We start from the raw sequence: 24,095 nt of genomic DNA, 5'->3' as shown, positions 1-24,095 counted from the left end.
TTTTTGTTCTTGGTCTCACAGGGAGTCCAGGCTTCAGAACACTGCAGATTGTTCATGTAACCAACAAAGGAGTGTTTTGCAGCCATACACACTTGAATTCAAATCAGGACTTCAGATCCTTGGCTGCACTTGACCTCTCTGAGTCTTACTTTTCTTACCTATAAATTAGAGATATCTTTACTTTCTTAAAAGGTTGTGACGGGAAAGCAATTAATTGGGCATTTTGAAGCCACTTAAGCCCTATACAAATATCAGTTATTGTTGGATCTTCACATTGGTTCCTTGGTAGGGCTTCAGGAAGACAGAGTAGCCCCTTATCAGTAAAAGGCTGCGTGACCCCCAACTCTAATCTCTCTGCACAAGGGTCCAGAGGGCCTGGTCTTCTGGTCTCAAGGCTAGTCAGGAGCAAAGCTGTGAAGGTTTGGGTGGGCGGTCAGTGCTAGACCAGACTACAGTGCTTTCTTGCAGGTCAAACGTCGCAATACACAAACCCTTGTAATGACTTAAGAAACACAATCCTTAAAAGATGATGAAGTGAAAACCGAGACGCAGGGAGAGGGTCAGAGTGTGCTGTCAGGGGAGAAACCTTATAGCAAGAGAGGGGAGTTGGTGCAAGAGAAGCGATGCGTCTGGTTTACAGGAAGGGGAATGGAGCTCGACAGCCTAAGTGAAAGTTAAGAGGCAGTGAAATTGGTCAAAGGGATTTCGGTTCCGCCCAGCAACTCCAGGCTTTGACTACAGTACAGTCTTTGGATGTACTGGGCTCCTTGCTCCGCCCCCAGAGGGTAATTAGACCGTACCAGTGTGCCTTTTTAGGGGTGAAGGTAATCTTGGGTAAGTCCTGTAGAGCGAATTGAAGTTCTTTGTTAGAAAAAACATGATTATATATGTTTTTTGGAGATTTTAGTTAATATGCTTTTCTTCTATTTGCTCTGCTATCTATGCTCTTTGAAGAATGGTAGGAGTCCAACCATACTTCCCCCTCTACTTTCCACACTTGGTACATTCCTCTTCGGAACGTAGGCGGGGAGACGTACAAAAACCCCAACCCAGGCAGCGGGTGTGCTCAGTGCTCGAGGCGTCGGTTCGCTGCGGTTTGGAGTGTTATCGCGTGTCGGCCCGTGTGCGCGTGCGCCGGCATGGCCTCAAACGGTAAGTAATGGCGCGAGGCCGCCTGGTGCGCAGACCCGGGTCCTCGTTCTGTCCCAGCTGGGCTTTTGTTTTTTGGTGGGACCTGGGCGGCGATCGCGTGTAGGATCTTCTCGTGCCACCGTGGCGGGAAGCAGCGGGGAAGGATGGAAGGGGTAGGCCTGTGTCGCCATTTTGTTTTCGCTTCTCTGGCGCCTTGAGTGGGGCGAGATGTCGTCCATTCGCATCCCCTTACCTTGAGGTGAGGGTTGGGAGGCAGACTGCTTGGTGATTTGAAACATGAGATACTGGTGGAAACGCCCGGTCTCTGTAGACCTTTTCCTTGTGGTTCTCAGCCCTGGGTTTGGCCCCGCTTTGTCGCAGTGCTGCATCCGGGCACTCCGGGCGCGCGCACGCGCTGTACTTGCCCCTCCCCCCTTTCTCGCGGCACGAACACCCCTCCCACCTCGAGTTGGTCCTGCTTTTTGTCGCGAGACCCTCGCTTGGCTGTGAAGGCCGCGGTGCAAGTCCGGTGTGAACCTCGCCCTGTTCTCTCTGGCTCTCTTAGGAAGGGGCGGGACCACCCCTTTCGCGCCTCGTTTGCCCTGCAGCCAGGGACGGAAGCCCGGCATCCGGACCGTGTACCCGCTTAGTTGGAGGGCGGGTGGTAGGGAGTCCTGAGGGTCGTCCGACGGATTAAGAAGCCGCGTCTGAGCGTTTTCCCGCCTAAATTTTCCCTTTTTGTGGTGGGAACGGAAAGGAACTGCTGTCGGAGGCCACACCCTCTCCCGGTTATTTCGCCTTTTCCTGCGGGGGAAGCGCCTCATTTACTGTGCGGAGAGGAGGAGTTGATCTGGCTATTGCGTCTTCATTATGGCGTTTTAAAAGCGTTTCGCTATCTTTGGTACGCCCATTTCCCCTCAGCCCCGGGGAAGCCTGGGTGGATGAGAAATGGATCAGTTGGAGCCACAGGGCTTGGAACATGAATACTAGTTGATTTTGTCTCCTGAGGTGAACACTTTGGTGATGATCTCTGACATTTGATTTCAGAGTTCTCTTGGTTACCTGGCTTTGCATTAAAAATCCACTTTCCCAGTCTTCAATATTGGGCCAAGGGTGGAATGGCCCCTTCGGAGACATTCTTGTCCTTTGGTTCTTGTTCTTTGGTTGAGAGAGTGGCCACATCTAGAATCTAGAACACTGTTGCCTTCAGCTCCCAACTTTAATTAAAACCCATCCCAGCCCTGGCTGGCATGGCTCAATGGATTGAGCACTGGCCTTCGGACCGAAATGTTGCATGTTCGATTCCCACTCAGCACACGTGTGCAGGCCAGGTCCCCAGTGGGGGGCATGGGAGAGGCAACAAAGCTGTTTCTCTCCCTTATTCCCTCCCTTCCTCCTCTCTATAAATAGATAAATAAAATCTTAAAAATAAAAAAAATAGTATTAAGAAGTGGATTGATAAAACCCGTCCCACTGAGGTAGCTCTGACTTTAGCTTGAATCTTGGAGATAACTTCCACATAGAGTGGGCATGAAAAGGAGATTGTGTGTAAATTTCTGGTATCATTTGAATTTGTGGAAAATTGTGGCTTTCCCCCAAGACTCTTGGTTTTTCCAATAAAGCCTCTTGATTTCTATAGAAATCTGCTTTTTTTTTTGTTTGACTGTGTTCTACTCTCTGAGGGATGGCTGAAGGTGATGCACTTGTATTTTTCTTTTGCAGACTATACTCAACAAGCAACCCAAAGGTGAGTGTCATTTCTGGCTTCCAGAATTTAAGGAGGGCAGAAGTTGCTGAGGTAGCTTGCCAATGATTGCTGTTTTTTTCTTTTCTCTAGCTATGGGGCCTACCCCACCCAGCCTGGGCAGGGTTATTCCCAGCAGAGCAATCAGCCCTATGGACAGCAAGGTTATGGCGGCTACAGCCAGTCGGGGGACACTTCAGGCTATGGCCAGAGCACCTATAGTTCTTATGGACAGACCCAGAACAGTGAGTCTCTTAAGTGGGTCACTCCGCCTCTTCTGTGCTCTGTCTGAATGTTGCTCTTAACCCTAACCAGTGCTGAAATGTTGAAACTGTTTCTTTTCCCTTATCCTTAAAACTCTTTGGAATCTGAGTCCTTTCAAACAAAAATGCTTATTGGTTTTTAATTGTTTCCTTTTATTTTCTTTGACTTTTTACTCATACTGGATTTTTCCCCATTTCCCCTTGGCATGAAAGTGAAATGTGGGCAGAAAGTATTCACTAAAGGGAGAAAGTTTTAGGCTTTTAATACAGAACAGGGAGAAAATTATTTGCCTGAGGATATTTGAAGTCAGGCTGGATGTCATGTGCTACGCTGATAGGTGGAATTTACCCTGAGGTTCTGAAGTGTAAGTAATGTGGGTTGTCCTATGTGTACTATAGACATATGAGCAGGTTGAAAGTATGTTAATAAATAGGGAGCTCTCAGGCTGTGGTTAGTGGTTCCTGGAGACTGGTTTTGTGATGGGCGGGATGAGATTGGAACTATGAAGTTGGCATAAGTTGGACAGTTAGCCTTGGGGTAGAAGAGAAGGGTAACTTGACTATGAGTTGCAATATTTCTAAGCAGCTTCAAAGATGCTTTTTAATAATATATATATTAAATATAAAATATATATAATTTTAAAACTTAAGGTTTTTCTAACTTGCTTTTCTGAAAATTCATTTATTAGGTTAAGAGGCTGACTTTTAAGTGTGGGTAGTATTAGGTAATATGTAATACTATTTTCAACCCATTCCCTGCCTTTTTTTTCTCTTTTGTCTAAGCTTTTGTGACTTCCTTTTTCTTTTCCATGTAGCAGGCTATGGCACTCAGTCAGCTCCCCAGGGATATGGCTCAGCTGGTGGCTATGGTGGTGGTCAGAGTTCTCAGTCATCTTATGGGCAGCAGTCCTACCCTGGCTATGGCCAGCAGCCAGCTCCTAGCAGCACCTCTGGAAGGTAAGGAGATTTGGGGGTGAATTGATACTGAATGATAATGTGTTCTGAAGTAGGAGCAATTGTAAGGAGTAATGGGGGTGGTGTCTTTGGGTTTAGAGTTCAGAGAATGGGTTGTACTGAAAATGAAGGGAAATAGGGACATGCTGGCATTATGTTTTTTTTTTTTTCCTTTTCCTTAGTTACGGTAGCAGTTCTCAGAGCAGCAACTACGGGCAGCCCCAGAGTGGGGGCTATGGTCAGCAGTCTGGCTATGGTGGACAGCAGCCTAGCTATGGACAGCAGCAAAGCTCCTATAATCCTCCTCAGGGCTATGGACAGCAGAACCAATATAACAGTAGCACTGGAGGTGGCGGAGGGGGTGGTGGAGGTGAGAAGATGTCTTCAGTTTTGTCTCGTATCTATTTTCTGTAATACTCTGCTTGGGCCTTGCCCTTAAAAATCTTGATTTCTTGTTCCCTGGCTGTCTTTTTATTTCTATGCATGTATCTTATGGTGTTATTGAACTGTTTCATGCTACTTCACAGTTCTTCTTTTTCCCTTAAAGTATCTTTTCTCTCTGACAGGTAGCTATGGTCAAGATCAGTCCTCCATGAGTGGTGGCAGCAGTGGCGGTTATGGCAATCAGGACCCGAGTGGTGGTGGTGGCGGTGGCTACGGGGGAGGCCAGCAGGACCGTGGGGGACGAGGCCGGGGCGGTGGCGGTGGTTACAACCGCAGCAGTGGTGGCTATGAACCCAGAGGTCGTGGAGGTGGCCGTGGAGGCAGAGGCGGCATGGGGTAGGTGTTTTGTGAGCCAGGGAATAACATCGTTGGGTTGGGGGTGTGTGGTGGGTTGCATGAACCTTCAGTCTTTTAGAGCATGATTATTCTTATTCTAGGGATTTGTCAGGGCTTTGATATGGGGGCATTGGCTTGTTCCTCCATCCCCTTTTATTTTTGTGAGACCTTGGGAGCCTGAACTCCCACCCATACCTCTGAGTACTGACACTTATATTTCCAAAGGAAAAGGAAACAATATATGGGTGTGTATGGATTGGAGTCATTGATATCCTAGGCAAGAAACGTGGAAGTAAAGGCTTCTTTCTCTGCAAGGGAAACCGATGATCCCACTCCTGGTAATAGGGAAAGTTGTTAATGGTTAACCTGACTTCAGCTTCCAGGAATTGGTTACTCTTCCCGTATTTTCTAGTCATTTGAATCCATGAATTTGATTTATAGTAATTTGACTGACAGTGATGATTTTGTTTGTGATTTGGTTTGTGGGGCTAATGAAGTGTGCACACCTTTTGGACAAAATACACTTGACAGTGGTATCCCACATATTTGCTCCACTGTTCCCCTTCTCCTGGTTATTTGTCCAACTGGACCTTCTTCCCTTCCCGCTGTAGTTGTTGATTTGAAGTAAAACCTTAGATTTGATGTTAAAGTATGCATCAAATCTGTTGGTAAATATGATTTGAAGGACCATACAGTTGTCTCCCTTGAAAAGGGGAGGAATGTCAATGTGCTACTCCATTTTTGGAAAAAATAGGTTTTTAAAGTGAGAGTTCATTAATGGTAAGTATTCAGAGGTGGGTGGGGGCAATCTCAAAAACCGTACAGAAATGAAGAAAACTCTGTTGTGTGCGTGTGTTTAATGCAAAACTTTAAAAAGAAAAACAACTGTTATGTGACTGTTAACTTGCTCTGCATTTTATGTGCCACAGGTATGAAAGGTGACATTGCAAAATACTCGGCTCTTCTCGCAGTGTAGAAGGGGTGACCCCGGTGGTTGGGGGAATCAAAAACAGCTCAGTAGTTAAGATAGGGCTTAGCTAAGTTTGTCTCGCTTTAAGGGGAAGTTGCCTTTGGTTTTGACTTTTTATGGAATGGGGATGGGTCTGCTTGCTGCTTTCAAAGCAAAAACCACAAAAATGTGTTGAGGGCTGCCCCAGCCTGGTGTGAAATGTCTTCTGGGTAAATTGGGTAGGGTTTTTAAACCAACTACTGGGTTGTCAACCACTTGCGACAAGAGGAAAAAACATCTGCCACGTCGGAAGAACAACCAAGGAAAATGGGTCATTTTTTTTCCAGAGGATATAGATATATAACCTTTTCAAGCAAAATTCTTAAAAAAAAAAAAAACTGTGTCTAAGAAATTGCACACGTGTGTGTGGCACGCTGAAAGGTCAGACAAGGTTGGTCAGGAAGGGGAACGTATTTTAGCAGCCACTTGTATCTTTTTCCCAAAACACATGCCCTTGTTTGGGGAATATTAAACAAAAAAAACGCCTGTTTGTAGCCGTTGGAAGCTTCATGTCCTTTCTTCTAACTTGTCTTCTCCAGCGGAAGTGACCGTGGTGGCTTCAATAAATTTGGTGGTAAGTGAACAGAGTTTCCAAAATTCCCAACTCCCAGCAATGCTTTGTCTGATTGTTCATTTGCAGATGTTTTAGCGTGCTTTAAGTGTCAAAGGTTTTGAAGTGTCCAGAACCACCTCCAGAAAGGGGTGGGGTAGAGTGCTACCTGCTGCCATATGTGTGCTAACTTGGAGGCAGGCAGGGTTATAACTCAGCAGTCGTACCAAATTGGTTTGACACAGGTTAATAAGAGGTGTTTAATAAGGAGTGTTGCCACATCTGGCACTTAGTGACCACAATTATGGAAAACTGGAGAGTGTGCTGGAACACAAACCAACTTGGCTTTAGGATCTTTTTTGATCAGTGTGTTCAAGGTATGCGTGTGGTGTGTGTGTGTAACAACCTCCAAATGTTTTTAATTCTGGAAGAGGGATATGAAATGCTGCCCTGTCCTGAGAATGGTGAAGTTGGTATAAACATATATATATATATAAAATGCTGAATGGTGTCAACTAAATTCCACATACATGTATTTAAATTCAATTCAGATGGGCAAATAGAAACTAGCTGTGAGAAGGAAGGTGTGGACTACAAGAAAAGTTGGGAGTGTGTGTGGCTCATGGGAAATAACCAGGTCTTAAACAGCACAAACTGAATTCATGAAAAATGGCAAATTTGAGAAGTCTCTCAGTAAGCTGGAACTTTTCTGGTTTGGTTAACCAACAAAAGGTTTCTTGGATTTGTCTCACCATTTAAAACCAAAGGCCCGGGTTCACAATTTAGGTGTCATTGAATGTGAGTACAATATTTATATATGGTGAATTCAGAGAAACTTTGGTCAAAGATGGTCTGGGAAAAAAAATAGGCTGCATTATGGAAATAAGATTTCTGGTCTGTTCCCTGGGACATGCTTTAAAAACACAATAGTTATTACATATGTTTTTTTTTTTTTAATTTTCATGTGGTTTGGGGGAAACTTAACATGGTTTTAAGAATGGTTCTTAAAGAAATTAAAAATTGTTTCACAAGGAATAAGTGTCTTTGGTGTTAAAGTTTGGAGAAACTGGTTGGATGTAATATCACATTGCTGGTGGTGAGCCCATTTCTCTCTGGGGTGAGAGAATAGGGCCAAGCTACGAGTTGGTTTGTTGACTTCAATGGGCTTTCCTCTTGGCCACCCCAGTCTTTGCTGGGGACATTTCCCAGCTTGAGCTGGGGGAGGCAGCATTTTCTGAAGTGTGGAGTTGTCCCTGTGGGGACTCAAGTTACATACAGATGTTAAGGAAAGAGGCCTGTGTCTCCTTTCCCAGCCGTGCCTAGGATTTTCTCTGGGCAGGCAACACAGGACAGGGTTTGGAGTGAGTCTGTGAGCACTTAACTGATACTTTGCAAGAGTATGGATTTGGTTTTAAGTTTTCCTTGTCTGTCTCTATCTGTTGATTAACAGCTCATCTTTTTTTCTTTTTTTCCCTCCCCTGTGTCACTTAAGGCCCTCGGGACCAAGGATCACGTCATGACTCTGGTGAGTAGTCCACAGGTGGCATGAAAGAATGGCTTAAGTGGTGTCGGGACTTGTTCTGGATTTGGATGTTCCTTGAAACAATATGAGGAAGACCAGGGAGGGGTAGGGAACGCAAATGAAGGCAAGGGAGTTTAGGTGTCTCTGTAGTTAGCAGTGGTTTATATAAATGAGCATATCAGCAATAACTGATGGTTTTCTTCATCAGCAATTTAGTAAGTCTGGCCCTGGCTCACTGAGACCCTGGCTCACTCATTCCCCAACCCACCAAGATCTGGCCAGGATTAGAACATTACTAGCGTTTCAGAATCTCCCTTGTGCCATTCCCAAACAGTGTGCACCCCCCAGGGGAACCCCTATTCTGACTTGTTAAACAGATTCATTGTGCCTCTTTGTGAACATTATGTTACTAGAGTTATGTAATAGGTGTTTTGCATTTGGCTTCTTTTGCTCAATGTTGTTACTGAGAATCATCAATGTTGCTGTCTTTAATGAGCTCATTATCAAAAAAAATAAGATAAAATTTAGTAGGTGTGGGAGGAGCCAGATAATCTGCATTTCTAACAAGTCTCAGGAATGCCGGTGTATCTATGGACCATGTGCCAGAACTGCTGGCATAAAGTAAAGGGTTTTTTTTTAAAGAATATTTCATTGGTTATTCTACTATAGTTTCATTTTTTTCCTCCCCTTTACTCCCCTCTGCCCTATACTGCTTCTCTCACTAAAGAGTAAAGGTTTTTTAAAATGTGAATCATGACCAAATTAGTGAACACAAAGACTTAACAGAGGAGAAACATTCAGTGTATTTTTGTATTGATTATGATTATACTGGATTTCAGGTGTAAAATTAGGGCTTTTATTTTGGGGTCTTCAATTTAAAAAGTTTTATAAACAGGGTGTAGTTATTGTGTGAAGTTGGGCAGTTAACTCGAGCCCTGCTTTCTTTAATGGTTATTAATGTGTTAGGGTAGTTATAAAACTAATTTTAAATTTGTGAAATGACTATCATAGATGCACTCAAATCGTAAAAAATGAGGATGTGGATTTTTTTCATTTGTTTTAACTAAGCCAGATTATATTGGTGGCTTTAGAATTTTCCTTTGAAAGTTTTCGTATCAGGTATTTCTTAAAGTTGGGTCAAGAGTCATGACTTGTTTTGTCTTTGCTTGTTTTCTCTCTTTTAATTCACATTTCCTTCTGCATTGTACAAGCAGAACAGGATAATTCAGACAACAACACCATCTTTGTGCAAGGCCTGGGCGAGAATGTTACGATTGAGTCTGTGGCTGATTATTTCAAGCAGATTGGTATTATTAAGGTACTTGTGGAGCAGAGTGGGTGCTTTCAGTTAGTATTTCAGGCTTTTGGATTCTACACAGTAAAAATATCTTTTTTTATTTATCTATCTTTAGAGGGGTAGGGAAGGAGAGAGGGAGAGAAATATCAATGTATGGTTGCCTTTCATGTGTCCCCCACTGGGAACTGGCCTGCAACCCAGGCATGTGCCCTGACTGGGAATTGAACCACAATCCCTTAGTTTGCAGGCCTGTGCTCAATCCACTGAGCTACACCAGCCAGGGCAGTAAAAATATCTTAATGGTGTTAAAGCTTAATTTGTAGAAGAAGGAACATTAGCCGTTGCCATTTTCTAAAAGAAATAACACAGGCACAATTGATGAAAGGAGTGTCTTACTTAGACTTTTGAATTTGCAGTCTATAATCTAGTTTTTTAATAGAATGAGAGACACAATAATGAGAGACACAATTGTAGTCATTGCCATGTTACATGTGAGATAGGAACTAGTAACTGGGAAGAGAGGAGCTAAAGTATGGTTAAGATAAGTCCCAGATTCTGGAGGAGGAAGGTGGGTGGGTACAACTCTATGTCCTATAAGCCTGACATTATCTTATGTTGCTTTCTTCAGACAAATAAGAAAACAGGACAGCCCATGATTAATCTGTATACAGACAGGGAAACGGGCAAGCTGAAGGGAGAGGCAACAGTATCATTTGATGACCCACCTTCTGCTAAAGCAGCAATTGACTGGTTTGATGGTATGTATGAGCAGGCTGGTGGGCTGGCTGGGGAGGTGGGGCAGGCAAGCCTTGCGTGGGAAATGGGCTAAATTTTGATGGTTTCAACATTTACTTTATCTGCTACTTCAGTAGTCTTTTTCTTTTTTTGCTTATGTCTAATTAGATTATAAATCTTATCAGGAAGGCAGAATTGTTGCTTGTATGTGGTGTGCTTTTGGATCCACAGGTCTTGATACTATGAAAAACCTTTTTATACTTCCTTTCTTTCTTCAGGTAAAGAATTCTCTGGGAATCCTATTAAGGTCTCATTTGCTACTCGGCGAGCAGATTTCAATCGGGGTGGTGGCAATGGTCGTGGAGGCCGAGGGCGAGGAGGTGAGGAGTTATTTCCTGATGCTACTGAAAGGAGGTGATATTAAGAGATGGAGGAGTATTGTGAGGGCTTGCACAGAAAGGAAAGTTAAATTAATCAAGTTTGAAAGGAAATCAGACCCAAACTTATCTGCACTAGGACCCATGGGCCGTGGAGGCTATGGAGGTGGTGGCAGTGGTGGTGGTGGCCGGGGAGGATTCCCCAGTGGAGGTGGTGGCGGTGGAGGACAGCAGCGAGCTGGGGACTGGAAGTGTCCTAATCCGTGAGTGAAACTTTTTTCTCAGTCTTCTTAATATGTGTGCCCTTCGTTGTGGTGGAGTTGTGTATTTTCCAACTAAGTCAAAGCTGAAATGATGACAGATAGGGTTGAGAGCTTCTGTTAATCCTAGGTAAGGTTGCTATGGTGGGAAAGGTACTGGACTGGGTTCATTAATTTGCAGTTTCTGTTCCTGCTTCTGCTCTTGAGAAGCAAGCCTTTGGCTTTTCTAAGGCCTCAGGCCTCTGTTTTCTCATATCTGTGAGGTTACTGGAGTCTGTTCCTAATTCTAGGTCTTGCCTACTCCCTATTCTTACAAATTAATTGTACTTTTCCTCAGTACATGTGAGAACATGAACTTCTCTTGGAGGAATGAATGCAACCAGTGTAAGGCCCCCAAACCAGATGGCCCAGGAGGGGGACCAGGAGGCTCTCATATGGGTAAGGAATAGTTAGAGCTGGTAATCAAAATTTGGGATCAAAAAGCTCTTAATTTTAAGCAGGGAGGCTGGGAAGAGGACAGGAGGGCTTTGGGGCCATATGATATCTTACATTTCGTTTGTTCTAGGGGGTAGCTATGGAGATGATCGTCGCGGTGGCAGAGGAGGCTATGATCGGGGCGGCTACCGAGGCCGAGGAGGGGACCGTGGGGGCTTCCGAGGGGGCCGGGGTGGTGGGGACAGAGGTGGCTTTGGCCCTGGAAAGATGGACTCCAGGTAAGTAAGACTAAACTGAAATAAAAGTAATTGAATATAAATCACAAAATAGCACGGTTTTGTTGAAAAAAGTTTCATTTTGAGGGCTGGATTGTTAAATTGAGAATAACCATGGTGGGGAGGGTAGAAGGGAGAGGAAAGTTAGTTTTGGGAAACTAATCTGTAGACTCAATGCTTTAAAGAGATGAGACATTTATTGGACTATGATTTTGGGGGTGAAGAAGGTGGAGAGGATGGTAGCTCAGACCTTAATGGATACTCTTTTTTTTCCCCAGGGGTGACCACAGACAGGATCGCAGGGAGAGGCCATATTAGCCTGCCAGCTGAGGTTCTGGAGCAGCTTTTCTTCTACACCCAGTGTTACCCTCATTATTTTGTAACTCCTGATCACCCGTGGTTTTTTGTGTTGGACTATGTAATTGTTACCATATCTTTGGTTCCCATTAAAAACCTTCATTTTAGTTAAATTTTCTTCCTCTACCCCCTCTTCAGAGGATTGATGTCTGGGTCAGGAATGTGGGGTATTTTTCTTCCTGCTTAGCAGGAACTGGAATAAAATGTTCGGTATTTGGTCCAAGGGAGAAAAGGTCAAGTGGTCTCCTTGAAAGTAGAAATTAAATTTTCTTGCATCACAAAGTTGGATGTATGGGTGGGGTAAATGAACACGTGATGTCATGAGTGTTGCCCCAAGTATGTCCAACTCGACAAATATTACCACATTTATTTACTTGCTGATCTTAGTGGGTTTACTATTTACAGCTGCCTACACTCTAAGGACTTTTTGGATCCGGAAAGTTTTCAAAGGGTGGGGCTCAAATCAAGTTTGCCTTTGGGGCAGTATTCAAATTTGACCATGATGGGGGAGCAAATTGGGTCTTTGGCACCATGGAGGAACTGAGCAACTACTCAACTGCAGAGGTTCCATGGCCTCACTTTATGGGCAGAAAATAAAGTGCTATGCCATGTGGCTCTGGATCTGAAGGGAGAGGCAGGATTGAGTTCTAGTGTTCCAACTTTGCTTTCATTCTGAAACTTATGAAGGGAGCAAACTCGAATCCCAAAGATTTGTTTGCTTAGGCCTTTTATATTTAAGAGGATGTTAAATTTGAAGAGGTTTGGAAATGAGGTGCTAAGAAAGGAAGTTTAGCTGGGAAAGGAAAGTTACATTTCAAGGTGAGTGATCCTGCACCTTAGTTTTCTTGAAGATGAGGCCTGGTTGTAGATAGTTGGGATAGGGAGACTGGGGCTACCTGGGACTCACATCCTACCTATAACCAGAGGGCTGTCGCCATGCTATTTTGAGTTTTCGGGCTTGTTTGAGCCATAATGATTAGCCCTCACTTTCAAGCCGGTAGTGTTGGAGATAGGGAAAGGGTGGAACCAATGAGTTGAAACCTCAGAGCCCCTCAAACTTGAATGTCTTCTGACCATCAGAGTCCCTACTTCCAACTCTCACATTGAGTTTACAAAACTTGCTTGTGCCTGCTAATTAATTGAGCATGTATTTTAGTTATACAGAATTGATTTAGAGCCAAGAGCAAAGAAAGGTATTTTGCCATCAGATCCAAAGCTTAGAGTACTTGGGACCCCTGATTGGGAAATGCTTTTCTCTGTTTAAGTATGTTGTAGGTGTCTTCTAAAGAGTTGATTCATTCATCTTGAAACCTCTGGTGACTTTAGACAGGGAAGGTATGGCTTCATCAAAAGTAATAGCTGCTTTATCTTCCCTGGTGGGGGGGGGGGGATGAAAAACCAAGAGTATGCTGAGTGGCTAAGCTCACAGGAAGTTTTTTGAATTGGCTTAAAAACTTTGTACGTGTGAAGAAGCACTTGGATTCAGAGTCAAGATTATAGCAGTTCTCTACCTGATGTGGCCAGGCTGCCTCTGCTCATCTCTTACATGTTTGCCCTGATCTGTGTCTCTGATGAGTTTGTAACTGCTTCATCTTGTAGGGTTCTGGTGTTAGGGTTCAGTTGTGGTTCCTTGGTTCCTGTGTTAGGGGTGAAGGAGGAGGTCGAGGATCCTTTGAGTCCTGAATACTGACTTGTCGGTATTAAGTTCTTATGTCCTTGAATGGGCTAATTAGTGGGTAGATGCAGTTTGGGGGCCTTCCTAGGAGAAAGGGATAAAGACAAGTAGAGGGAATGTTTGTTCAGAGAAGTTGGGTCTGTTGCCAAATCATTGAGAAATCTCGAAGCACTAGGTGCCTGGCACTTTTGAATTAGGATTGGGACAAGCTACATAGAAGAAGTGAGGAGGGTAGGATACGGGTGGGGGGAGGTGTGCTGCCAGGTCTGTTTGCTGCCTCCTTTGATTTAGTTCTCAGTGTTTATATAACTTAATACCCAAGGATATGTTTATTGATTTTAGAAAGCAGTTGAGGGGAGAAACATCGATTCCCTCCATACTCTGATCTTGGAACCTGCAACCTAGGTATGCGCTCAGATTGGAAATAGAACCCACAACCTGTTGGATGATGCTCCAACCAACTGGGCCACCCAGGCAGGGCCAGTTTTCAATTTTTCTAGCCCTGCACTCCCCGCCTCCCCCCCACCCCCCCAATCACAAGTTGGTTCTCGCTGGGTTTTAGTAACTTGGATATAGGGCTGAGAGTAAGTCATTGACAGGAGTTTAGGTCTGGGTTCTAGCCCCTATGAGACTAAACAAATCTTAGGTATGTTTCTTTCCACTTTCAGCCCATCTTAATGATCCTCCATGGGCTTTATAACTAGATCTCACTTCCTATACTAGTCTGCAAGAGAGGCAAAATTCAGTGTGAGGGGTTAAACTCTGGGAGTCCCATCTGCAACCATTCCTCTAAGGACTTAGCCCCTTTTAACTTTATTTTGAAATTTTAGCTTAGCAGAAATTTTTCCACAAAAATTATCTTGTTCTCGGTGCTGGCATATAAGAATTGAGAAAGTGTTGAGTGGATCTTGCCAGGAGAGTTGACTTTAACGGTCTATAGAAATTATCAGACTGTCAGTCCTATGGTGTTAGCAAAGAGCATTTGTAGTACATCGATGTAAAATTCACATTGTTCTTGGAGGCAGGAACACGCATGGAAAGTGCATCTCACAAGTGTAAGTTTGGGTCTGGAAATAGTACTCTCTGCCGATGGGTAGTGCTTTCGGCTTCTTGGCTTGATATGAGGCTTTAGCCCTAAATCTTGGGGGTACAGTGGTACAGAGAAGGGCTCCTTTATTAGGAAGAACGGTTGAGAGCCATTAATATGGGGACTGGAGACAGGGAAGGAACTTGGACCATTGGATTGAAGATCAGGGATTCCTTGTGCTGTGATGGGGAACCGAGCTTAAGTGGCTTTAAATGGAGAATTCCAAGGGGTTGGGATGAGTAGGGTGGATGTGGGAAAAGAAACTTGGAGGGAGCAGGCATCAAGCTTTTCCACATAAGGCCGTGCATGCACCTGAGGATGGCAGTGTTGATCAATTGCCTGGACTCCCTGTAGCTGTTCAGTGCTGCGCATTGTAGCCCCTTTATGGTGGGACCTCCCTGTTAGATCTATGGTTGTTTTTATTTTTCCCCCAGATTTTGATAGGAAGCTGGCCCCTCCTATGTACTGTCTCCCTGAGAAAAAGGCACATCTTTAAGTGGGAAGGCCTCTGCAAACCTGTCTTCAGGCTGAGGTGGCAGGGCTGAATCCTTTAGCAGTTTGTCTAAGTTGAATTTATACCTGAACCAGATGATTTTGTTAGCATGTGCATTCTGATGCAGTGTGTAGGTCCAGGTGGGGTGCAAGCTCTTTATTTCAAAAAGCATACTTAGAACTATGCTCTGAAGTTTTGCAGAGACTCTTATTTTGCTGATGCCTTTGCTGTGAAAAGAGACCTTGACTGTATAAAGCTTTTTTACCTAAATGATGCTGGCTAGCAGTTAAGAAAGGTCATCCATCAAAAGGTGGGACTTGCATGTGGTCGTCCTCCCCTGGCCCTCCAAAAGCTTAGGCGTAGCCAACACTGGCTTTTGTTCTGCTTGTTCTTTTTTTCAGCTGTGTGATACAGAGATTGGAAGAAAATATTTCATATGATATTCTAAGCTATTGGGGAGCTAGGAACAAACATCTTAGAATTGCCGTGTAATTGTGGGCCAGGAGCTGTTTGGTGATGAGCTAGGCTTTATGTTCCCTACTTTATAGGTGGGGATGCTGAGGCACAGACAGGCCCTGGCTCCCATAGCTAGTGAAATGTGGAGCAGGGACTGGAATCTGTATCCTTTGGGTGTGGAATTTGTGTCCTTCACTGTGCTGTGCTGTTTTAAGACTTGAGTTCTACTGTGTCCCCTTTATTCCCCATCCCACCCTGGAAGAAAAAGGGGAGAAAGGGAGCTCCCAACAAAAATTTAACTTGGTGGAGCTGTTTTTTAAAAAGTTACTTTTCCTTTTATGGTGGAGCTATTTATTTAGAACTATTTCTTTTGTCTGAGGCCTGCACTGGATTTTGTAGCTTTTTGAGGCATCTGTTGTGCAAGGAAGTCTTAGCTATGTCTGCATCTCATGAATACACTAGGTTTCTGTAAAGTATACTAAAATAATATTAGTCTTGGCTGGTGTGGCTTTGGATTGAGCACAGGCCTGTGAACCAAAGGGTCATCAGTTTGATTACTAGTTAGGGCACATGCCTGCGTTGCAGGCCAGGTCCCCAGTGGGGTTCACACAAGAGGCAACCACACTGGTATTTCCTTCTCTTTCCCCCTCTATTTTCCTTTTAAAATAAAGAAAACCATTTTGTTTAAGTGGAAAAAATTTTTAATATTTTATTTTTAGGGAGGGGACAGAAGGGAGAAAGGGAGAGAAACTTCAATATGTGGTTGCCTCTTGCGCGCCCCCTACTGGAGAGCTGGTCTGGAACCCAGGCGTGTGCCCTGACTGGAAATTGAACGGGAGACCCTTTGGTTCACAGGCCTGTATGCTCAATCCACTGAGCTACACCAGCCTGGACTAAATAAGTAAAAGCCTAAAAAAATAAAGTTAAATACATAGTTAAGAAAATGTAAAGATACTAGAGGTGAACAGTAACATTTTTTATTATATGCAAAGCATTTAAATGTACAGAGGTTGGAAAAATATCTTTTTATGGGACTTAGTCTCATTACAGTCCTACATGGAAATACACCGTGATGGTATGGTTTGCTTTACCACAGAGACACTGAGAAGTGTACTGGAGCAGAGGAAAGCACACCACACCTGTGGGTACACTGGGACAGGTAGATTTTAAAGTGTTGAGAAATAAGGGACCAGCATCAGTTAGGGCACAGGGTGTGAGCAAATAGGGTGGTTGGGATCATGGGGTATGTGAGAGGAAGATAGGGGTTGGATCGGGTACTTATGGGTCAGGCTGGAAGGAGAGTTTGGGTATCCTAATGTTAGAAATAAAAGGATCTATCCATGATCAATATTGATCAGTCAGCCCCTTGAAAGTGTTAGGTTAGAGGCAGGTAAGACTGGCATAAGCCAGGTGGGGACAGTGAGGTTGAAAAGCAAGGTGGTTGCAAACTAATTCTGGACTTTATGGGACATAGTAGGATTTCTTGTTTTCTGGTTAGGCTGCTGCTTTTGCCATATGTCAGGATACAGGATTGGGAAAAGGAAGACAGTTTCAATTTCAGAAATGGTAAGGTCTTTGCTGAACATATGGTTGGGCACAGACTTAATAAGGCCAAGAAGACTTGGTAGAAGAGGGTTAAGGATGGATCAGCATTTTATGGGGTGGGCTGGCTAAAAAAGCTAGGGCATGGCATACTGAAATGTTAGGGCTGATTCCCACTTTTTAGAAAGCTCAGTTTTTCTCCTGGAGTCCAAAGTAGCATTAGGAACTACCCCATGTGACTGTTTCCTTGACAATGGCCACATTTTAGTGTTTTGGTAGCTGCTTCCTATAGCTAGGGACTTGTTTGCTGTTGCTCTGGTGATCCAGTAAGTCAGAATAGGGAAATGTTGCACAGACAGTGAAATTCTACATAGACCCCGGAGGAAGTGTGTGGGGAATAAACACTGCATTTGCTATTTTGTCACCTAGGTAAGGGTATTCAAAGTGGAGCCTTCACATAGCTTTGTTCATTGTGGGCTTGCATATCATTTGAGTGGTATAGAGCCAATCACCTTGTATCTTCACACCTGGCTCCTTGGTGTTGGATTACCTAACTCCCTGCATACTGGTTACTCCACCCCTTGTCTGCCCTACAAGAAAAGTTTGGTTCAAAGTGTATGAAGGTTGTCTTAGGATCCTGGTTCCCTAGGCTGTGAAAAGGTTCCTTAAGTGCTGTTGTCTAGAGAGGTACAGTTGATCCTTGAACGACATGGTTGCCAACTGCTGAGGTCCAGTTAAACGTGGATTTTGTTTTTCAATTGACTTGCACAGTTCAAACATAAATTGTAGAAGGGTCAATTTCCCAGTTGAGAATGCTTGTGTTTGGAGGGCTGATTTTTTCTTGAATTTATTGAGTGACACTGTTGAGTAACAATATAGGGGTTTCAGGTGTATACTTCTATAGTACATCATCTGTATATTGTGTGCTCACCATTCCAAGTCAGATCTTTCTTTCATTGCTGCTAATCCCCGCATACCCTTTTAACCCTTCTCACCTTTCCACTATACCATTATCTGGGTCTATGAGATTTTTCCTAATCCCTTCACCATTTTCACCCAGCCCTGCAAATCTCCCTTCTGAAAGCTGTCAGTCTGTTCTCAGTCTATATTGTGAATTTACTTTGTGAGGGCTAATTTTACACTTGGGTTTAAGACTTTGTGGGAAGTCAGCACCCCTAACCCCCATGTTCAAAGGGTCAATAGTACTTATATTTCCTTTAATTTCATCATGAGAAGGCATAGCTACTTGAATTCCTAAAGTTTTACTTTTGTGGTTGGCATATTTTCTGGGCATAGTGTAACCTATGACTTCTTCCTCCAGGTGGTAGGAGGGAGCAAAGGGAGGGGTTTAGGTTTAGCTTGCTGGTAGTTCCAGAAGGAACCCTAGAGTTGTATTTGGCTTTGGCTTGTGGTCTTCTATGTTAGATGATACTGTCCCTCCCCCTGAAAATTATTCTAGTTGTATGTTGTCCCCCTCCCCCCACCATGGAAAGAGCAAAGGAGAAGCTCTGCAGGTTAGCAAAGAATGTCCTAAGTTAAATGCCTTCTCAAATCTGGCTCTCCAAAGTTGCCACTAAATGGTGACCGAGTCAGGAGGGATGAAGTGTTTGGGGAGCCTGCTGCCCAGGAAAGGCAGTGGAGTAGAGTTTCCCTCGAGCCTCTGTGGCATTTAGATACGCAGCTTAGCTCTGCATGTCATTCCAGGCTGGAAGTAGGAAAAACCCACACAAGTACACCCTGGTTTTTTATGCACCGTGTATTTAAAAAAATTAATTCAGTACACCAACCCCTGTGAGTTCCAGCTGCTGCCTCAGCTCTTTTTTTCCAGGTCAGCCACCAAGTAGGGTTGGGTGTTCTTTAGGGCCTCAAGGAGTAGGTCTTTGCAGGTCAGGTCCCAGGCTGGAGCAAAGTTGTAGAGCTTCCTCATCTTCCCTGGATTGGTGGGCTCCGCCCGCACAGCCTGGTGCTGCTCCTCTGCCAGGACCTTCCCGTACAGAGCATCCAGCACCCCATCCACGTCTGTGACCCGTGCAATGAGGGCTGCCCGGTGCTGGTCCACAAAGTGCAGTCCTGGGAGCAGGAGGGAGGAGATCAGATGAACTGGCGCTCAGGGTGGGTGCTGGAGCCTGTCCCTGCTAACACTCCTTTCTTCAGAGTTGCTCTGAGTGCACCCTCAGGGGGTGGAGCTCAAGGCGGGCAGCCCACCAGGACACCAGATAGAGTGGGGTGGGCATAACTCGGTCTCCCTTTCTCCTCAGCCAGGCTGGGCCCAAGGAGTTGTGTGGGTATGTGGGTTGGGAGGGGTTGGCTCAGGCTTGCGCTCTCCTGGTTCTCTTGGCTGCGGGAGCAGACAGGCTATGCGGGGGTGTGGTGTGGTGGGATGGGGCTGGTGAGGTGCCCAGAACAACCGAGTTTGGGTGTGAAGGCCTCACCTGATGACGCGGCTGAGGTCCGGGTAGGGGCCTTGATGTGGGCTGGCACGGCTGCAGAGTCTGTAAGGGAATAAGTGGTTCTCGTCCTTTTCTTTCTTTCCTCCAGGGTCCCAGTGGGGTCAGGGGCCCTTCGGTCAGGAGGCCAGTCAGGACTAAACGCGGGAAACTTCCCTTCCCAGCAGGAGGAGTTTTCATTAGAGGGTAGGAGGAACAGAAAGTGAAAGAGCCCAAGGGGCAAACGTTCGGGCTGGGGGTTGGGTGTACATGAGGGGATCTTGGGGGACGGAGGAGATTCTGGAGGGCGTGGCGGGGTTCGCTCACCTTTGCGCGTGATCTCCTGCAGCCGCTCCGCGGTCTCCTGCATGCCCATGTCCCGCAGCACTTGGGCAGTGATCTCGGCGCTGTAGGCTTCCAGGTAGCAGCTGACGAGCTTGTCGCTGAGGTCCACGGCGTCCATGGACTGCAGTGTCCCCCGCGGGATGCGCCCGTAGCCATCGCGCAGGGGCACTGAAAGCAGCTTCAGCTTGAACTTCTTAAACTCGTCGGCGGTCAGGTTCTCCAGCGCCTCCAGGATGGCGTCCCGCGTGCACCCCATGGTTCTGGGGTCCCCCGCTGCCGCAGCTGCTGCTCACCCCAGGTATCAGCCAACCAGGAAGTTCTACTCTTGGGCGGGACCTGCATCCCACCTCCACCCCCGCCCCCGCGCTTTTTCGCTTTTTCCGGACACCCGCCTCTGCCCCAGCCCTTTGCCCGTAAGCGTGGGTTCGGTTGTCCTAAATTACAGTGTTGGTCCCCTGTCCCAACCCCTCTCCCCGCCCCATCCTCTGGTCAGTTCCTTGGCCATTGGACAGGACGAGAGCCAGGCACCAGGAACCCGTCCTCCTGCAGGTCCAGAAGGTGGGACTAGGCAGATAAGGGCTAATGGGTGGTGCCTGCAACTCCAGGCTTGCACTAGCTAGCACAGAGCAGGCACCCAGTTCAGGGGAGTGCCAAGGCTCAGAATCTTGGAATTTTAAAGCCCTGAAATCTCCACCATTCCCTGAACCTTAGCATCCTCCTGCACATGTCATGTGATCTTAGAATCAGAATCTCAACAGCCAGAACCTTGTGGCTCCCCCAGTTCCACATACTGGGGAGAAATGAGATGTAAAAAAAAGGGAGAGGAGCCCTGGCTGGTGTGACTCAGTAGACTGAGTCTGACCTGCCAACCAAAAGGTCACTGATTCGATTTCTAGTCAGGGTATATGCTTGGGTTGCAGGCCAGGTCCTCAGTTAGGGGCATGCAAAAGGCAACTAATGTATCTCACATATCAGTTTCTCTCCCTTTCCCTCTCTCTAAAATAAGTGAATAAATAAAATCTTAAAAAACAGAAACCAAAGGGTGATGAATAGCTGTGTGTGCTTTGTGTCTCAGCCTCAGGTTCCTTATGTGTAAAGTGGGGGTAACCCTTGCTCATCCATTTAGTAAATATCCCAGCATAACATGGGCTACTTGGTGGTTCCTGAAACCTTGCCAAATGCTTCTTGGGAGAGCCAGGATTTGGTCCCAGGAGAATTTCTGGGGAAGCGATGATAAGACACACTTTCAATGGTTGAGAAAATTCTTGACTGGAGAGAAAGTCATAGATGGAGAGTCACTCTGGGCCCAGAGGGCTTGACCCAGAAGAGCAGGTGAGAGGTACACAGGGGGGGATTGGAGCCCAAGCTGTGCCCAGAATCCTTAACGTGCTCTTAACATGGCTGGGAAGGCCCTTTGGGTCTGGCCCTGTGGATTGCACGCCTTGTCCTGCACCACACCCCTACTCTCCCTCTGTCTCTGGGTTCCAAGCACACTGGCCTCTCAGTTCCCCAGGTGTGCCAGGCTCCTTTGCTTCTTTAAGCCTTTGCACATACTGTTCCTGTAACCTGCAAATCTGTTCCCTCACTCTTTGCCTGACAAACTCTTGAGACTTTAGGTCTCAAGTTAAATGTCGCTTCCTCAGGGAGACCAGGTTTAGAATCCCTCCCAGAGTAATTCCAAACACCTGCTACTTATTTGTAGCTACTCATAGCAATTGTGACTAATTGCAACTAACTCTGTATATTTATTTAGCACCAGTCTTCCCTGTCAGCTTGTAAATCATGCCTGTCCACATCATTGTTATATTCACAGCATCCAGAACAGTGCCTGGCCTATAGTAAGTGTTCAATAAATCTTTGTGAATGGGCCTTGTGGCTCAAGGGAGGATGCCAGTAACTGGAAGGTATGCTTTACATATTACCTCTTCAAAGGGAGGCAGCTTTCAGGAGCTGAAGGATGGGACTTGAAGCTGTACAGTCCTTACTTTGCATCCTGGCTCTCCTTCCTAGGTGGGTACTGGGAATCCTTCATTTTTCTTCATGTGGGGTATAACAATCACCATTCCTTGTAGTGATGTGGTCCTGACATACTCTACATGTATTTATTTATATATTGGGCACCCATCCCCCACCAGAATGTGAGTTTTGTGAGTGCATGGACACTGTCTCATTCATTGCTGAAGCCCCAGCATGAAGAGACTGCCTGGTGCACAGTAGATGCTCAGTGAACATTTGCTGAATGAAGGAATGAACGAGGCTGTTACCTGCAGCACATTGTAGTTAAGAGTTTCCAGAGGATAGCAGGGCCCTGCTCCCATCCATGTATGTGTTGCCCCACACGGGCTGGGTAGTACTACGTGCCAGCATCCTCAGCACAGGTGGCACTTGTGGTCCAACGGCCAGCGTTCCCTGGATTATGGTTGTGTATTACTGAGCATCTTCACTGGTCTTCACCCTTTCAGTATCTCCAACTCCTTTTGTGCACAGTGGCCAGAAGGCTACATCTTCCCAGCCCACACATTGGTCCTGTCCCTCCCCTGCTCAGGAACCTGCTATGACTCTCAGTGCCCCAGAATCAAGCCAAGCTCCTCATAAGCACCTTGTCCAATGGTGGCCTCTGGACCTCTGCACATGTGGTACTTCCTCTCTGCTTGGCTTTGTTTTCTTCCTGGCCTGCTTTTTGGGTTTCCACCTGTGCTTCAGCATTCATTAAGAATCACTTTTTCTGAGAAATAATAAACATTGGAGCCCCTCTTTAGCCTGTGATCCTTCATGTGCATTATTTCTAAGCCTTACAACAATCACTATGGAATAGGGAGTATTAGCCCCATTTCACAAACAAGGAAACTGAGTGAAGTTCAGGTTAAAGGACTTGTCCAAGACCATGTAGCTGAGGGGATCACATACTTTGTCTAACTTCTGAGTTTGTCCTTTGTCCACTCTTCCCTGTTGACTTTTCTGTCCTCTCTGTGCAGAATGAGTTATTGCTTGTCCAGGTCCACAGGATGCCCCTACTGTGCCTCTACTGCAGTGCTTATCCCATGGTGTGTCTATTCTCTCTTCTTTCCCCACCAGACTGAGCTCCTTGAGGCCCCTTTCTGGTCCACAGCACTCAGCACAGGGCTTGACACAGACTCAGTCTTGATAAGCCTTTATGCAACAGCAAAAGAATCCTAGAATCTAGAATCATAAAAGCCTGCTCTTTTTACATTTGGTAGAATTGTAGAAGCTTTGTGTGTTTGAGCCATGAATTTTAAAAAATGCTTGCCCAGGCTTTGCTCCACAAGTAGCTTTTTGATGTAGTGTGTAGGTCAGCATGGTCTTTCGTCGGCTTCCACCATGGCATATTGTGGCCAGGGCCAACAAGTGCAGAAGGTGATGGTGCAGCCCATCACCCTTATGTTCAGATACTTGCAGAATAGATCTCGGGTTCATGTGTGGCTTTACGAGCAAGCGAATATGTGGATAGAGGGCTGTATCATTGGTATTGATGAATACATGAACCTTGTATTAGATGATGCAGAAGAGATTCATTTTAAAACAAAGTCAAGAAAACAACCAGGTCAGATCATGATAAAAGGTGATAATATTACTCTCGTCCAAAGTGTCTTTAATTAGAAATGACTAATAAAGTGTAAAATTGTTGAGAAGCAATACAGTTTGTATTTTTTAGGTGTTCTTTGTTGCAGGTAGTCCTTGAACATTTATTCATTTTGTTTTGATTACCCTTTTGTTATTACCAGATGGCAATAAATGCTATGTGATTGTTTTTATTAAAAAAAATGATTGCCCAATTCAATCCCTACACAGAGCAGAGATCCCATGGGCCACGTGGCCATCGACTGCATCAGGTGGACGCTTGTTTGGGTGGGGCAGCCTTGGCTTTCAGCAAAACCAATGTAACACATTTCAACCGGACCTTTGGGGCTCCAGGAAATTGCACTGGGGGGAATGTGTGTCATGACTACGAGGAGAAAGCGAGCTTCTCACACCTGGATCCCTGGGGGTGAGGGAGCTGAGGACATGTCACAGTGGTGACATGTCACCACCACCCAGGATCCCTCCTTCTGGGCTGAGCTCACCCCGGGCATCAACCCCAGTCACATTCCTGCTGCACCCATTCGGACCGAGACATGGAAGACATGGTTTTCACTTGACATTGCTTCAGAGCCAAGTGGTAAACTTCGGCGTGATGTGGTAGGGAGGCAAGGGACAAGGCACAGGGGACTTGCAGCCTTTCCCCTCCTGGGACTGGAAGCCTCACTCCTGCAGTGGTTTCAGGCTGGAACTCGGTGGGAACAACTTACACCTTTTGATATGTGGCTGTGCTCTGTGTGAACATTGTAGACTCAGAATCAGAGGACACGAAATTTCTGTATGAA

General features: G+C 45.6%; 3 protein-coding genes across 4 annotated transcripts; 2 read left to right on the top strand and 1 right to left on the bottom strand.

Moving 5' to 3' along the window:
* Positions 1 to 1,043: 1,043 nt before the first annotated feature.
* Positions 1,044 to 11,796, top strand: FUS (FUS RNA binding protein). 2 transcript variants are annotated; one of them, XM_037148101.2, is made up of 15 exons: positions 1,044 to 1,152; positions 2,854 to 2,878; positions 2,969 to 3,120; positions 3,957 to 4,095; positions 4,275 to 4,462; positions 4,659 to 4,872; positions 6,421 to 6,455; positions 7,924 to 7,956; positions 9,168 to 9,271; positions 9,879 to 10,008; positions 10,264 to 10,365; positions 10,502 to 10,625; positions 10,960 to 11,060; positions 11,188 to 11,335; positions 11,611 to 11,796. In XM_037148101.2, exons 1-15 carry the CDS (start codon positions 1,140 to 1,142, stop codon positions 11,648 to 11,650), a joined length of 1,548 nt encoding a protein of 515 aa, XP_037003996.1. In that variant the 5' UTR covers positions 1,044 to 1,139; the 3' UTR covers positions 11,651 to 11,796. The 2 variants fall into 2 exon arrangements, with proteins under 2 accessions (XP_037003996.1, XP_037003994.1); XM_037148099.2 differs by having other exon boundaries at positions 3,954 to 4,095.
* A 6,900-nt stretch (positions 11,797 to 18,696) lies between these two features.
* On the bottom strand, positions 18,697 to 20,150 carry PYCARD (PYD and CARD domain containing). Its single transcript, XM_037128945.2, has 3 exons — positions 19,696 to 20,150; positions 19,375 to 19,434; positions 18,697 to 19,012 (listed from the first exon to the last, which is right to left on the bottom strand). Exons 1-3 carry the CDS (start codon positions 19,967 to 19,969, stop codon positions 18,753 to 18,755), a joined length of 594 nt encoding a protein of 197 aa, XP_036984840.2. The 5' UTR covers positions 19,970 to 20,150; the 3' UTR covers positions 18,697 to 18,752.
* Positions 20,151 to 23,005: 2,855 nt separating this feature from the next.
* On the top strand, positions 23,006 to 23,331 carry LOC119036946 (small nuclear ribonucleoprotein E-like). The gene has a single exon (XM_037128946.2). The coding sequence runs from the start codon at positions 23,053 to 23,055 to the stop codon at positions 23,329 to 23,331; it is 279 nt and encodes a 92-aa protein (XP_036984841.2). The 5' UTR covers positions 23,006 to 23,052.
* The last annotated feature ends 764 nt before the right edge of the window (positions 23,332 to 24,095 follow it).

This window comes from Artibeus jamaicensis, unplaced genomic scaffold (assembly GCF_021234435.1).
Source record: "Artibeus jamaicensis isolate MK-2021 breed Jamaican fruit bat unplaced genomic scaffold, CSHL_Jam_final contig_700, whole genome shotgun sequence".
Taxonomy (NCBI): Eukaryota; Metazoa; Chordata; class Mammalia; order Chiroptera; family Phyllostomidae; genus Artibeus; species Artibeus jamaicensis.
The sequence above is the reverse complement of the archived record's forward strand: the minus strand, read 5'-3'. Positions and strand labels throughout refer to the sequence as shown.

Excerpts from the sequence above, each read along its gene's own strand:
- PYCARD (XM_037128945.2), bottom strand. The coding sequence starts at position 19,969 with ATGGGGTGCACGCGGGACGCCATCCTGGAGGCGCTGGAGAACCTGACC. Across the intron at positions 19,435-19,695 it reads GCAGGAGATCACGCGCAAAG|ACTCTGCAGCCGTGCCAGCC; the intron begins GTGAGCGAACCC and ends ATTCCCTTACAG. Across the intron at positions 19,013-19,374 it reads GACCTCAGCCGCGTCATCAG|GACTGCACTTTGTGGACCAG; the intron begins GTGAGGCCTTCA and ends TCCTGCTCCCAG.
- FUS (XM_037148099.2), top strand. Across the intron at positions 4,873-6,420 it reads GGAGGCAGAGGCGGCATGGG|CGGAAGTGACCGTGGTGGCT; the intron begins GTAGGTGTTTTG and ends TGTCTTCTCCAG. Across the intron at positions 9,272-9,878 it reads AGCAGATTGGTATTATTAAG|ACAAATAAGAAAACAGGACA; the intron begins GTACTTGTGGAG and ends TGCTTTCTTCAG.
- LOC119036946 (XM_037128946.2), top strand. The coding sequence starts at position 23,053 with ATGGCATATTGTGGCCAGGGCCAACAAGTGCAGAAGGTGATGGTGCAG.